At 36.4% G+C, this 16,293-nt stretch overlaps 1 protein-coding gene across 15 annotated transcripts in view; it reads right to left on the bottom strand.

The window, feature by feature from the left end:
- The window catches only part of NOL4 (nucleolar protein 4), a 413,344-nt gene that overhangs the window by 46,036 nt on the left and 351,015 nt on the right, over window positions 1–16,293 (bottom strand). For all 15 annotated transcript variants that reach the window (XR_007122029.1, XM_047698453.1, XM_047698439.1 and 12 more), the window contains one exon: window positions 11,407–11,587. Coding sequence is in view for 14 of the 15 variants with exons in the window: in XM_047698453.1 (XP_047554409.1) it covers window positions 11,407–11,587 (181 nt within the window). In the remaining variant the exon portion in view is untranslated. The remainder of the gene's footprint in view (window positions 1–11,406; window positions 11,588–16,293) is intronic.

Below are 16,293 nucleotides of genomic sequence, written 5' to 3'. Positions count from 1 at the left end.
GTTAATTTATGCATTATGCATATAATTTAGACTCAAGAGATCCAATGGATAACTGCAGCAAACCATAATTGCCCTCTTTAGACAGCTCAGTGTGAACTTCCTGATAGAAAGAAAGCATTCCAAAGTCCTGTGTAATTGGATGTGATAATAACGGGAGGATTGGCTGCTTGCTTGCCTCTCATTTCAGTTTGATAATTTGAATAAATTCTTTATACAAATTGTAACTGCTGTCATTTTGATAACACTCCAACTTGAGAATTTGGATTGTTGGGTGCAGACCCTTGCCAGTGCTAAACAAATGGAGGCTGGCTAACAAAGGATCTGAAGGGCACCCTTTCCTTGCTATCAAGTCTGCAACAGCGGCAAGCTTTTCCTACTGCTACTGTATTCAAAATTAAGCAGAGTGTAAAGCTTCTTAGACTCTTCCTCTTTCACCCACAGAATCTTCAAATTGTTTAGTCTTTCTTCTTCTGATTCCTTTACTTTATTTAAAATCAATCCTTACCCCTGCCATCCAATATACGTAAGTAATTCTCTTTGCACCTTTTCCTCTTTTGGCACCAAGTGTTCTATTTTTTAAAACATTTATTATTCATTAAGCCAATATGGTTGAGTACTTCTATTTATACGGGAGATATAATAGTGCGCAAGACAGAGATTCTGCTTTCAAGGAGTATATATCTATTTAGGGAAAATACCTGAAAACCTATCTCATGATTCAATGGGACAAGTATTAGAATAGAGACATAAGCAGGAGAGAATAATTACTCTTCTAAAGGATGGAAGGGTGGTGAGGTACAGTAAGGTTTCCCTGAGGATGTATTATTTAATCAAAATCTTAAAGGATTCTGATATTTAGACAAGAAGAGGGAGAATATTTTATCTCATTTTGATCTGTAAATTCCTTGAAGTCAGTGATTCTGCCTTACTCAACTTTGTTTCTCTCAAGGTGACTGCTATGGACTGAATGTCTGCCTTCCTCTCAAAATTCATATATCGAAATCTAATCTCCAGCATGATTTTATGTGGAGGTAGGACCCTTGGAAGGTAGTTAGTTGTCAGGGAGGAACTGTCAGAAATGGGAGGAGTGCCTTTATCAGAGAGACCCCATTCCTTTCCCTGTGTGGGGACCCAGGGAAAAGGTGGCCAGGAAGCAGGTTCTCACCAGATACCAAATCTGCCAGCTCCATGATCTTGGACTCCAGAATGCTGAGTAATAAAGGTTTGTTGTTTAAGCTCCCCACTATATGGTATTTTTGTTATGACAGCCCAAATAAATTATGAAAGAAATTAAAGTGATTTGAAAATGAGATCCCAAACTCCTAAGTCTTCGGACTCTTTAAGTCCAAGTGCCATTAAGGTATCCTTTCTCATTCTTTTGCCCTCCTGTTCTTTTTGGAACATAGCACAATCTACAGGGTTCATGTTCTTGTAAAAGGTTTTACAAACATTGTATCTCCTTCAATCTTTGCCTCCCTATTTAGGCAGCTAATCCACATCATGCTTCCCATTTAATGATTTAAATTCTTATTGTCTTTATCTGCTTTATAAGTTCACATGTGTAGCTAACTCACCTTGTTCTCTTGAAAGTTGCTGCTCTGTTATGCACTTTTCAGAAGATCTCTATAAATCCTAAAATCAAGAATTCTCAAATTGAGAGGAACTGGAGTTGTCAGCCATCAGAGAAAATGGCATCTCATATAATGCTAAATCTTCTGCTATGTCCTTTTTAGCTCTCAAGATTTATGTATATATATACAGTTTCTTTCCCCACAACTCCAAATCTGTTACAGGGAATGACTATTCTGAGGTCTTCAAAGTGAAGAAATAAGCTAAAGATAATGCCATTTTTAAAAGTCAGAATGTTTGGGGTTTCCAGAATTTATGAAGAAAAGTCCCCAAATAAAGGAAATCGTGGGCCTGATCCAATCAAGCTGCCTTTCTGTGATTAAAACAAGCAAAGACTAGACACTATCAAAATAGCAGTAGCCATTACCAGTATTACAGGTAGGATGTGTTTTTGAGGGAAAAAAATGTTATTTAGAGCTCCTTCACAACCTGAAATTAACCATTTGCCTTGCTACCATTGCTATAGCCAAAGTTATTTTTCTAACGTGAGGTAGAGAAATTCTTTGGTTTAAGCCTGAAGCTGTTATTTGCCAAGACTCATCTTTTGCTTCTTCCTCCTTTTTTTTTTTTCCCCTTAAACACCATTACACACATCCCAAAGCCAATGCTCAAAGAAAGCCACCCATTTTAAATTTGTTGCATGTCAACTGGTTATTCTGCTACTCTTGTTTCTTTGCTTCGGAACACAGGCTGAATTGTTCAAAGTTGTTCTTTACTGTGTTCTTAAGAAATCACTGTACAGGGCGCCTGGGTGGCTCAGTGGGTTGAGCCACTGCCTTTGGCTCAGGTCATGATCTCAGGGTCCTGGGATCGAGTCCCGCATCGGGCTCTCTGCTCAGGGGAGCCTGCTTCCCTTCCTCTCTCTCTGCCTGCCTCTCTGCCTACTTGTGATCTCTGTCTGTCAAATAAATAAATAAAATCTTAAAAAAAAAAAAAAAGAAATCACTGTACAAAAACCAAAAGACGTATTAATCCAATAACCAGAAAGTCAGCCTGCATGACCTTGAGCAAGTCACTTTACTTTCCTGGTCTGTTTCTTTAGTCATAGGCTTTTGAAAATAAAGAGATTGCTATCAAATTATTTTCTCAAGTCCCTTTAGGCCCATCATCCTATGTTAGGTTTACTAGGGGTTAACTTCCAGACAGATAAATCTCATGATAGTACCATAGTACCTTCATTAAACTGCCAATTTATAAAACCTGCTTTCTAATCATGTATATGGCTGCATACTTAGAACCTATACCAGATTTCCTATGTGGCTTCTGAGTAGAAATGAGCAATAAAATTGAAGAATGGATACCAATGTATTGTGATTACATATGTATGTAAATGTGTGGAGGGGTGTGTAGTATGTGTGTGTCCACACATTGTGGTACCAGTTTCAAAGGACAAACTTACAATGCTATGAAAATTATGACTATATTTTATCTAGACTTGGAAGTGTGGATTTAAAAGATGAGCGATAAATGAGGGACATGTGGTGAAAAGGGCACATTAAAGAAAAGTTCAGGTGGGTTTAGCCATAGAAGTGTTTTAGATAATGAAGTGATGCAATCAGATTTTTCTTTTCTTAAAAATTATGTTAATGACACAAGATGGGATCAAGAGGGAGACAAACCATAAGACACTCTTAATCTCACAAAATAAACGGAGGGTTGCTGCAGGGGGTGGGGGTGTTGTGGAGAGGGTGGTTGGGTTATGGACATTGGGGATGGTATGTGATATGGTGAGTGCTATGAAGTGTGTAAGCCTGACGATTCACAAACCTGTACCCCTGGGGCAAATAATACATTATATATTAATAAGAATAATTAATAAAAAAATATTTTGGTTCCTATGTGGAGAATGGGTTGAAGGGCAAGAAAAATTTTGGTGCCCTGCTCATTAATAATTCACAGCAAAATTTTCCTTTAAATTTAAATTTCCTAAAATTTCTTAAATGATTGGCAGTTGCCCAAAGTTCTCTCCTCTCTCCTCAAAAAACTCAAAATATTCTCATTTGTGTCTTCAGTCTTGTCCTTCTTTGTATATATTATCTTTCTTCCCACCATAACTCTGCATTTTTTATAGAAACACAGTGCTTCTTCCAATTTGTTCAATAAGTCAAAAGAGCAAAGTAGAGCATAAAACATGTGTAGCCTGTGGGATCCTGAGCTCAGAAGAGTCCCCTGCTTTGTGTAATGCTCTGTTATCACCATCTTGATATTCTTACCTTTTAAATAAGAAACCCTACATTTTCACTTAGGTTCCCAAATTACACAGCCATTTATGGAGCAAAGATAAATTATTTTGGTTGTACTTGAGTAGAGGTGAGCAATATTCGGTTTGCCCAATATTCTTTTATACATCTCTTCCATGTCTAAAGTTTTGCTCATTTCTCTTCATTTTTAGTAACACCATGACATCACAGAAATAACCAGTATTGGGCAAAATAGATGTAGGACATTACTAGAGATAAAGAGGTATTTTACAATAATTAGTCAATCCATCAATAAAATATAACAATATAAACAGTAAATATGACTACTGGCAATGTCCCAAAAGAAATGAATCAAAATCAAAACTATTAGAAACAAAGGCAAAGTAAACATTCAATAATAGTAGTTGGAGATTTCAATAACCTTCTTTTAATAATGGATAAAATAACTAGGCAGATGATCAACAAGAACATAGAAAACATGGACAACACTATAAACCAACTAGACCTAATACAGATTTACATATACCCAACCATCAACTGCAGAATACACATCCTTTTTAGGATGGGACACATGGGACATTCTCTAGGGTAGATCACAATCGAGGTCATAAAAGAAGCTTCAATTAATTTGAAAGGATTGAAATATATAAAGTATGTTTTCCAATCACAATGGAATAAAATTAGAAATTAAATAAATTAGAGAAATTCACAAATATTCACAATTAAACAACATAATCCTAAATAATCTGTGGGTCAGATAAGAAGTGACAAAGGAAATTAGAAAACACACTTTAAGGTGAAGGAAAACAAAAACAATATACCAAAACCTATGTGATGTAGATAAAACAATGCTTAGAAGGGAATTTGTAGCTGTAAATAACTACATATGAAGAAAAATAGGCTTCAAACAATTGTCTTAACAGCTTAAGACTGGAAAATAAGGACCAACTGAACTTAATGTAAGCAAAATGAAGGGAATAATAAATGTGGGAGTAAAAATTAATGAAATAAGAGAATAGAAAAATACAGAAAACAAAAGAAGCCAAAGGTTTTCCTTTGAAATGATGAAGCAAAATGACAAGTCTTTAGCGAGAGTCACCAAGAACGGGGAGAACCATAACTAGAATCCGAAATTACAAATAAAAGGTATTCAAATTGGCAAAGAAGTCAAACTCTCTTCCTTCATGATAACTTCATACTTTATGTGGAAAACCCAAGAGACTCCACCTCTAAATTACTAGAACTCATACAGCAATTCAGTAATGTGACAGGATACAAAATCAATGCACAGAAATCAATTGCTTTCTTATACACTAACAATGAAACTGTAGAAAGGGAAATTAGAGAATCAATTCCCAAAACCATAGGATACCTTGGAATAAACCTAACCAAAGAGGTAAAGGATCCATACTCGAGGAATTATAGAACACTCACGAAAGAAACTGAAGACACAAAAAGATGGAAAAACATTCCATGCTTATGGCTCAGAAGAATAAACATAGTTAAAATGTCTATGCTGCCCAGAGCAATCTATACTTTCAATGCCAACTCAGTCAAAATATCATCATCATTTTTCATAGTGCTGGAACAAACAATCCCAAAATTTGTATGGAACAAGAGAAGACCCGAATCACCAAGGAAATGTTGAAAAAGAAAAACAAAGCTGCTGGGACGCCTGGGTGGCTCAGTTGGTTAAGCAGCTGCCTTCGGCTCAGGTCATGATCTCAGCGTGCTGGGATCAAGTCCCGCATCGGGCTTCTTGTTCGTCAGGGAACCTGCTTCTCCCTCTGCCTCTGCCTGCCATTCTGTCTGCCTGTGCTCACTCTCTCTCCCTCTCTCTCTCTGACAAATAAATAAATAAAATCTTTAAAAAAAAAAAAAAAGAATATTAAATCTTTAGAAAAACAAAGCTGGGGGCATCACACTGTATTACAAAGCTGTGATCACCAAGACAGCATAGTACCGGCACAAAAACAGACACATAGACCAATGGAATAGAGGGGAGAGCCCAAAGATGGACCCTCAACTCTATGGTCAAATAATCTTCAACAAAGCAGGAAAAAATATCCTGTAGAAAAAAGACAGTCTCTTCAATAAATGGTGCTGGGAAAATTGGACAGCTATATACAGAAGAATGAAACTCGACCATTCTCTTACACCATACACAAAGATAAACTCCAAATGGATGAAAGATCTCAATGTGAGACAGCAATCCATCAAAATCCTAGAGGAGAAGAGAGGCAGTAACCTCTTCGACATCGGCCACAGCAACTTCTTTTAAGACATGTCTCCAAAGGCAAGGGAAACAAAAGTGAAAATGAACTTTTGGGACTTCATCAAGATAAAAAGCTTCTGTACAGCAAAGGAAATGGTCAACAAAACAAAGAGGCAACCCATGAAATGGGAGAAGATAGTCGCAAATGACACTACAGACAAAGGGCTGATATCCAAGATCTATAAAGAACTTCTCAAACTCAATGCCCCCAAAATATAATCAAGTCAAAAAACAGAAGACAGGGACAGACACTTCTCCAATGAAGACATACAAATGGCTAACAGACACATGAAAAAATGTTCATTGCCATTATCCATCAAGGAAATTAAAATCAAACCTCATTAAGGTACCACCTTACACCAGTTAGAATGGCAAAAATTGACAAAGCAAGAAACAACAAATGTTGGAGAGGATGCTGATGGGAATATAAGGTGGTGCAGCCACTTTGGCAAACAGTGTGGAGATTCCTCAAAAATTAAAAATAGAGCTACCCTATGACCTGGCAATTGTACCACTGGGTATTTACCCCAAAGATACAGATGTAGAGAAAAGCAGGTCCATATGTACCCTAATGTTCATAGCAGCAATGTCCACAATAACCAAACTGTGGAAAGAGCCGAGATGCCCTTCAACAGATAAATGGATAAAGAAGATGTGGTCCATAAATACAATGGAATATTACTCAGCCATCAGAAAGGATGAATACCCAACTTCTGCATCAACATGGACGGGACTGGAAGGGATTATGCTCTGTGAAATTCAAGAAGAGACAGTCAGCTATCATATGGTTTCACTTACTTGTGGAATGTAAGGAATAACAGGGAGGACATTAGGAGAAGGTAAGGAAAAGTGAATTGGAGGAAACCAGAGTGGGAGACGAATCATGAGGGACTATGGACATTGTGGTGGGGGGATGCATGAGCCTGGTTGTGGGTCTTAAGGAGGGCACGTATTGCAGGGAGCACTGGGTGTTATACTTAAACAATAAATCATGGAACACCACATCAAAAACTAATGATGTACTGAATGGTAACATAACAAAAAGAAATAAATAAACAAAAACAAAACAAAACAAAAATAGAGAACAAACTGATGGTTACTAAAGGGGAGGTGGATGGAGGGATCAGTGAAATAGATGAAGGGGATTAAGAATATGATTTTCTGAATATGAGCACTGAGTAATACATAAAATTACTGAATCACTCTATTATACATCTGAAAGTAACATGCCACTATATGTTAAGTCAACTGGAATTAAAATAAAAAAAAAAAAGAAATTACAAAGGGAGCATCACTACCAACCTTATGAAAACAGAAAGGATTATAAAGGAATCCTAAGAACTGTGTCAATAAATTAGATGACTAAGTTGAAATGGACACATTTCTGGATATACACAACTACCTAAACTGACTCAAGAAGAAACTGACAATATAAGTAGACCTATAACAAGAGACTGGGTTAGTGATCAAAAACCCCTCAGAAAAACCCAGATACAGATATCACCACTCCTGAATTCTACCAAACATTTAAAGAATTAATAGCACTACTTTACAACTCCTCCAAACATAGAAAAATATAGAATACTATTTTAAGGAAAACATTCTATCTACAATAGCATCACAAAAGGAAATAGCCATAAAAGAAATACAAAGCTTATATTATAAATATTACAAGTCATAGTTAAGAAAAATGTTTAAAGACTGATAACAAATGAAAAGATATCTCATATTCAGTCTATTTCCTCAAAATGTTAATCATGGAGTTACCATATGAATGAACCAATGAACCAGCAATTCCACTTCTAGGTATATACCCAAAAGAATCATAACATATGTAACATAAACTTGTACATAAATGTTTATAGCATTATTCATAGTAACCCCAAAGTGAGAAAAATCCAAGTTCCCATCAATTGAATGGCTAAACAAAACATGGCATAGCCACAGAATGGAACATTATTTGACAATAAAAAAGAATGAAGTATTGATTCATACTGTAATATAGATGAACCTTTAAAAGAGCTTGCTAGGGGCACCTGGGTGGCTCAGTTGGTTAAAGCCTCTGCCTTCGGCTCAGGTAATGATCCCAGGGCCCTGGGATCGAGCCCCGCATCGGGCTCTCTGCTCAGCGGGGAACCTGCTTCCTCCTCTCTCTGCCTGCCTCTCTGCCTACTTGTGATCTCTGTCTGTCAAATAAATAAATAAAATCTTAAAAAAATAAAATAAAAGAGCTTGCTAAATGAAAAATATCCAACATAAAAACCATATATTATATGATTCACCCATTAAATAAAATGTCCAGAATAGGAGTGTCTCTGGAGAGAAATTGATTAGTTCTTACCAGGGGCTCTTGCATAGTTCAGCATTTGCTCCCTTGCACAGTTTGTTAGCTCAGTGGTTCACAGTGTGTCAGAAGGCCTGTGCTCAGATCCTGGCTCCTCCCTCTATTAAGGAGGGACCTTGGGAAAGTTACTCACTGAGCCTCACAAAATGGGTTTCAATCATGTTAGGAAAAAAAGAAAGTAGTGGCTAAGTTGGTTTTTTTTTTTTTTTTTTTTTTTTTTTTTTTGTAGTTGGGGCAAGTTCAATTTTATAAAATTTTTCCACAAAATTGCAAACAGATCTCAGAAGACTGTGTAAGGAATAAATGGAAATTACATGAAGCACCAAAAGGACTCAGTAAAGTGATCAGTATTACTATTACTTGATGTTAAATAAGTTACCTTAATAAATAAACAAATGACTATTTAAGTCTAAAAAACAGTTTCTGTCAATAAAATCTACAGTCAATACACTTTTCCCCAAATGTTTTGATTTGGTAGTTGACTTCTGAACTACTTATCATTTCTTATTCCCCTTGTCAAATATTTTAAAAGAATTGTTAGTTTACAGCTTTATTGGCTAAAGGAATGCTCAGCTTTTATGTTGTCCCTTTCTGGCATTGAACTTTCTCATTCCTGCTGATTTGCTGTCTAAATACAAATAACACTTGAAAACAACTGAGAAGGCTCATTAGCTTTGGAAAAACTGAATATACACTTGAAACTTCGTTTCTTCTCAAAATAAGAGACTTTCTTTTTTTCTCCCTTCTACTTGAGGCTCCCCTCTTTTGATTTGGAGGCAATTAATTCAGACTAAAGCCAGTGATCCTGTCGTTAGGGCACCTTTAATTTCAAAGCAGACCAAAGAGCCAGCCCCAGCTTTCCAGAGTCACCGCTGAACACACTCAGAGCATATTTCCAGTATTATACAGGTAAGTGATTTTCTAGAGTATATACTCCTTTGACATTAATAAAGCAATTCCTTCCCCAATATATTCAAAGCCCACGAAGGCTATTTCAAATATACAAATTAAAATTCATCTTTATTTCTAGGCATTTTTAAGTAGAAAATATCTCACTGATACTACCAATTCAAATACGAGATTATAGTCCTTGTTAGAATGCATTGCTTTTACATCTAGATCTGCTTTGCCTCCTGCTAAAAATTCCAACTTTCACTGACATCAACATAATTATAAATTTGCTTTAAACCACAATGCACAAACAGTCCCAAAATAATAATATGATTACTGGAAATAGTTTAAGGTTTTATGACAGACTTACATGCTGTGGAGTCAAATTACGGTTTCTGAGATCACTTGGAAAATTTCCTCTGTGTGGGGGCTATGCCAATCACTCATTAAAAAGATAAAGTTCATTTGCATCCTTTTTCTGTCACTATCAGGAATCCGTAAAGTCAGTTTCTTTTATAATTATGTATTTAAATTGTTCAGTTAAATTTATAAAACAAAATATAAAAACCAAGTATACTTACAATTCCAGCTTATATTGCTTTCCCCACACGTTCTCCCCCATTCCTGCCTCTATGTAAACTTTAATTATATAAATCCTTCTTTAATGAATATTAGCATACTACAGGTACTTTTCAGCATTTGGAGTGCATAAAGAGATTTTTTAAATCACTTTTTATATCAGCATGTTACTATCTTGTTTGGATGCACTTGAAACGAATCAACTAACCTTCAGTTGATAAGACATTTTTATTGGGAACATTTTTATTGGTAATCCTTTTTCTTGCATTTATAAATAATACTACAATAAATAGCCCTGTGCATATATGTCTTTTTGTATGTTTGTCCATATGTCTTTAAGATAAATTCCTAACAAGAGATTCCTCAAGAGATTGCTGGACTGAGTGATAAATATCTAATTAATTTTTCTAGATACTGCCAAATTCCACCCCAACTTTTTGCATTTCTACAAGCTATGCATGAGACTCATTTCCCCTACAGCCTTGTCAAAAGAGTATTGTGTTAATATTTCAATTTTTGCTTATCTGTATTTCTCTTATTAGGAGTGGGGTTAAGTAACTTTAACCATATTTAAGGGATATTTGCATTGTTTTCTTTGAGAGCTATGTATTCATTTACTAGCCTTACTTTTTAATATATAGTTTGGGAATTTCTTTCTTCTTAGAAGAACTTTAGGCACTGGCTTATTAACCTTCTGTAGCGTAGGTGGCTAATAATTTTCCCAGTTTATCATTTACTTTTTTGCTTTGTGTATACTTTATTTTTTTTTTTTGTCATGCGAAAGTATGTGTGTGAAGTGGAGCTTATTTTTTCCCCTGGATTTTAAGTAGATTTTAGAAAAACTTTCCTACAACCCAGTTGTATGAAATTCACCCACATATTTTATTGTTTTTATATGACCCATTTGGAAATCACTTTGGAATATACGCTCAAGAAATTCCTAAAAGTTTACCAAGCGTGAGCCAGTATAAGCTGGCTTCAGAACCCCACTCATGGCAGATGGAGGGTGGAGAGCCGCGGTTGTTTCTTTGTGTCGTTTCCATTCGTATGTTCTTAGGTATAATGACTAGTTGCGTTTTATCAAGTCAGTAAGTTTCATGGTGCCTCTGATTTTCCAAATTAAAAACCTCTTTGAACGTTGAGAAAATGGGTCATTATTCTTGAGGAATAGTGCATTATATTCTCCCCCGGGGGTGGGGGAGAATGTCTAACTATCTGGTTAGAAAAAAATCAGCTATTTCTCTAGCTGAGCTTTCTTGAGTGTAAAACATCCATTATTCAGCTGCATAATCCCGCCCCTCCTTTCGGACACCCCCAACAGAACACGGAGCTATCCTTGCGGGGAGACCAGGGTGACACATGAAACGGCCACGGGTTTAGCCGATGGGCACTTACTCATCCCACTAAGTTCATATTTTCCTCTCGGATTTAGAGAATCTGCTATCCCCAAATGGACAGAAAAAGCACGGTAAATAGTAAAGACTCACCACTACTGGACGCGTCATTGAGATTGAGCAGGCCCCCGCCGAGCCCTCGGTAGCTATGGTAACTGTAGGTTCCGTTTCCGTTGATGTACAGCACCTCCTGGGAGCCGGACACCGCCGAGGAGGAGTACGTGGCCTGGGCCGCCTCTGGCTTACACTGCTTGTCGGCAGCCGCGGATTCGTCCTGCAATGACATCAGCATTTACGTGACGTCTTACGTCACAGCGCTAGTCCACCTGGACCAGGGCGCTCTCAGCGTTATCTACAAGTCTGCACCAACAGGGAAGAAACATCGATGGTCAACATTATTAAGTCAGCACATAGGCACATTTTCCACAACTTGGCTAAACAAACAAACAAAGGAAAGCAAAGTAACAATGGGAGACAGACTGGAGGTGGAACAATTTGCCCTTTCCAACTGAATTGAAAATCACATGGAGAGAGCTGGTGGAGAGAGCAACCTAGATGTCCACAGACAGATGAACAAAGAAAGAAAATACGGTATAGAACGACAGCGGAATATTATTCAGCCGTAACAGAAGAAGGAAATCCTGACATTCTTTTTTTTCTTTTCCCCAAAAGTTTTATTTATTTATTTGACACAGAGAGAAAGAGAAATCACAAACAGGCAGAGAGAGATGGGGAGGTAGGCTCCCTGCTAAGCCGAGAGCCCGATGTGGGGCTTGATCCCAGGACCCCGAGATCATGACCTGAGCCAAAGGCAAAGGCTTAACCCACTGAGCCACCCAGGTGCCCCAAATCGTGACATTCTACAGCGTGGATGAACCTTGAGGACATAATGCTAAGCGAAATGAGTCTGTCACAAAAAAAGACAAATTTTGCACGATTGTACTGAAGCAGTCAAACACACAGAACAGAAAGTTGGAGGGTGGTGGCAAGGGGCCGGGGGAGGGTGCAGTGGGAGCCAGGGAATCTTTCAATGGGTATAGTTTCCGTCTTGCAGGAATGGCGGAAGGTGGGCGGGGAGGTGGTGCTTCTGGGGAGTCTGTGCACAGCAACATGCATATGGTTGACAATATTGTACTGTACACTTGGAAATCATTGGGAGGGTGAATTTTATGTTAAAAAATAGAAAAAAACCTAGCTGGGCTTAAAAAACACATGAAGAGAAATCACAATTTGTAGAAAAACCTTTGCAAAGCTGACTTTCTTAAAATCTTTTTTTTTTTTTAGCCTGTGCCTGCCTGCCCTCCACCCTTGCTCCCCTTCCCTCCCTCCCTCTTTATTTCGTGATTGTAGCAAAACTGATTGTAGCAAAACTGATTGCATGCTGACTCCACACTAGACCCATTTCATACATTATAACAGCCTAAAAAAAAACTGAATAAACCAGAGCCTTTCCACTTGTTTTTCCTTTCTTAAGCTACACTGGTGTCTGCAAACTGTGAATCAAAACTTCTTACCATATCAAGTCGTAAAAGACAATGAAATTAAAATCTGTAATAAATTGTATTTTCACTAGTAAAACAGGTTGACTTGCTCTTCAGCTGTGAGTTTATAAAGTCTAAAATATATACAGTATATATGACTTTACTTGCCCACTGCATTCTTCATATTTTCTTTTTTTTTTTTTAAATAAGAATTATAAACAGATCCCTAGTGAATGCCTAGGAGTGTTTTTGTCATAATCAGAAGTATTTCACAACTTTTAAATTTAGAGTACATGTTTAGAAAAATAGAGTACCTTTCAAATACATTTTTTTTAAGATTTTATTTATTTGAGAGAGAATGAGTGAGAGAGAGCATGAGAGAGGAGAAGGTCAGAAGGAGAAGCAGACTCCCCAAGGAGCTGGGAGCCCAATGCGGGACTCGATCCTGGAAGTCCGGGATCATGACCTGAGCCGAAGGCAGTTGCTCAACCAACTGAGCCACCCAGGTGCCCCAAATACATTTTTTAAAGGCACCAAGTACTAGAAAAAGAGGACACATGGAATAAATAAAAATAAAATAAATAAATAAAAATAATAAAAAATAAAAATAAAATAAAAAAGCATCACAGCTATCAGAATTATGAAATTATGATTTTGTTCTCATTTTTTTTATCTTTTCATCTCTGATTTATTTAACTCTGACCATTACACTTAGACACATTTAGAGCATTTCAACCTTTCATTTCTAGGTAAGAAAAATTTAATAATAAATGGAAAAAAATCCTCTGTGTAAACTGGACTAAAAATAAGAATTTGCCCAGCATTACCTTTAAAAACAAAAAACAAATGCAAACTGACTGAAATTGGTATATGAACTGGAATATCTGATTGTAATTCTCTCTTGCCATTTAAACCCTGGTAATCCCTGGGAGGGCGAATTACTTCAGAACAACACTTTCCTGGAGAAACTTCACTAAAGAAGAGACCAAGATAGAATCCAATTTTTTTTTTTTTTTTTTTTTTTTTTGTATCACTCTACTATTTAGACTAGGAAGTCAGAAAGTTCCAGGCTTTTTTTTTTTTTTTTTTTTAATTAGAAAGTTACTCTTTGCTAGTTGAAAGTACCCAAAGACAGTGGGTTTTAGAATGGAGATATTGGACTTTCACCAAATTTAGCCCTCAAAGTAGGGACTTATGCTAGAAACATGCCAATAAAGGTAGGTTTTTTTTCCTGGTACTACGATATAATATAATATTACAGATAGTAAGAGAGTTTATTTTTTTCAAAGATTTTATTTATTTACTTGAGAAAGAGAGTGAGCAAGCACGAGCTAGGGTGCAGGGGGAGGTGGGGAATAGAGGGAGAGAGAGAAGCAGACTCCCCACTGAGCAGGGAGCCTGAACTCTGGGATCATGACCTGAACTGAAGGCAAATGGTTAACTGACTAAGCCACCCAGGCACCTCAGATAGTATGAGCCTAAATAATCTAAGATATTGAAGAGGATATTTCCAGGAATCTTTTGTTACTGCAAGTATGTGCCGTAATAAGTAGGTCTGAGGTAAATAATTATATTAATTATAGTGCTACTGTGAACAAGAATTGTTAATAAAGCAATATTAATGGTACAGGAATATAGCAACTATTACAATCTTAGAAACTGTAACCAACAGCCTTTTAAATGGCATGTTACAATGACAGAGTAAGTGGAAAATGGTCAAATCAATGATGACAGCACCTCATGCAGTGTCCAAAAGTCTTTTATAAAAGTGCAGTGAAATGTTCTCCCATCTAGGAGTGCCAATCTCCTCCCTTCCTGGAGACAGAGATTATCATTTATACACACACACACACACACACACATACATATACACATATATACATACATATACATATATGTACACACATACACATACATATATACTATATATATACATATATGTGAATTATATATTTATACACACACACACGCATACAATCCTCCATAGCAGAACAAAGACATGTCTTACATAATCATTCAATTTAAACTTATTAAATTAGGAAGGCTTATCAGAAAATTGATAGGTGAATCCATGATATTTACCATGGGTTTTTTTTTATGTCAATGACTTCTATTTTCTCTAAAGAAATAGATTTCAAACTACATTCATGGAACTATAAAGCTTCTAGGGGAAATGTCTTAGAGTCTTCCTGAGATTATGGGACAAGGACATATGGATACCCTGTCCTGCCACGTTCTACCTCTTTACGCAGACTAGTGGACCTTCTTTGCCTTAGTCTAATTCATAAAATCACCCCATCTAAAGTGCATTTTTATAATAAAACCACTGGGCTATGAAGTATTCTTTCTGTAAGGACATGTAGCCACTGAAACTCTGAAAGAAGGCAGAATATTCAATACTTCAAAGCAAATTTAAGGACCTCGGGAAGGGGCTGGCCTCAAACAATTCCACTGCGAGCATAACTTCTCAGATTCCTTGATTGAAAATAATTTAGGCAACGGGATAAAATGTGAATTTCTAGTTTGGCAAAATGGGTGGCTCTTCTGAACATCCCAGTCTATTTTTCTGTGTTTGGAAAATGAAAATAAGAAACACTCACAGGAGAGGAGTTTCTTAATGATGAATAAAAAGAGAGAAGGCTTTATCTCCACAATACTTGCTTACTGATTCTTTGTATGCTAGAATTAATTGGTATTACTAAACATGCTATTTTTAAAATTTGCCTTAGTCTTTCATTATTAACTGTTATTCCAAGCCACAGTAACTGCATGGAACAGGCAGATAATTAATTTCATTAATAATCAAAACAGGCCTTGTAGGGAGTCATTTGTGTTCAAACACAGATTTGCATTATTAATGTTCTTGGCAGTCCACTATATATTGAGAAAGAAAACATATGAAAGTCCCAATAAAATCTGGTCTGTAGTATTTTGGGGGCAAAACTTTAAGTTAATACACGTTTTTCTTTTGAATGATCACTGTTATTGGTTTCGAAGAGGCATAGATTTTAATGATATAAAAAATAAATATTCCCTAGAGTCATTTTATGTCTGTAAGCAACTTTTAATAATCATTATTTCCCAAACTTCTCAAGGCTGACAGCTTGCTCCCTGGGTTGCTATCAAGCTTATTTTTAAAAGAAGATAATATTCATAGGTTACAAGACTGTATAGCTAGGCAATGAAATAAATTTTACTTATCAACAATCATACAAAATCCTATCCTGGCTTTTATGAGACATAGTTCAAATTTTAAAAAATTCCATAAAAATAAGATCACATCGGCAATTTAATGACCACCAGCTGTGCACTAGATAATGCACTGTTGTTTTGATTCAGATTTCTTTGATTAAAAATATACAACAAATTAAAGAAAAACAGTTACTTCTGTAGGTAGGCTCTGGCCTTATCAATAAATATAGCCTTGATGTATATAAATATGCATTTAATATTTAGCTTATAATATATACTACAGAATACTCTAGTAATATTTAGGCTT

This window comes from Lutra lutra, chromosome 12 (genome assembly GCF_902655055.1).
Source record: "Lutra lutra chromosome 12, mLutLut1.2, whole genome shotgun sequence".
Classification (NCBI taxonomy): domain Eukaryota; kingdom Metazoa; phylum Chordata; class Mammalia; order Carnivora; family Mustelidae; genus Lutra; species Lutra lutra.
This window is presented reverse-complemented; position numbering and strand designations above follow the sequence as displayed.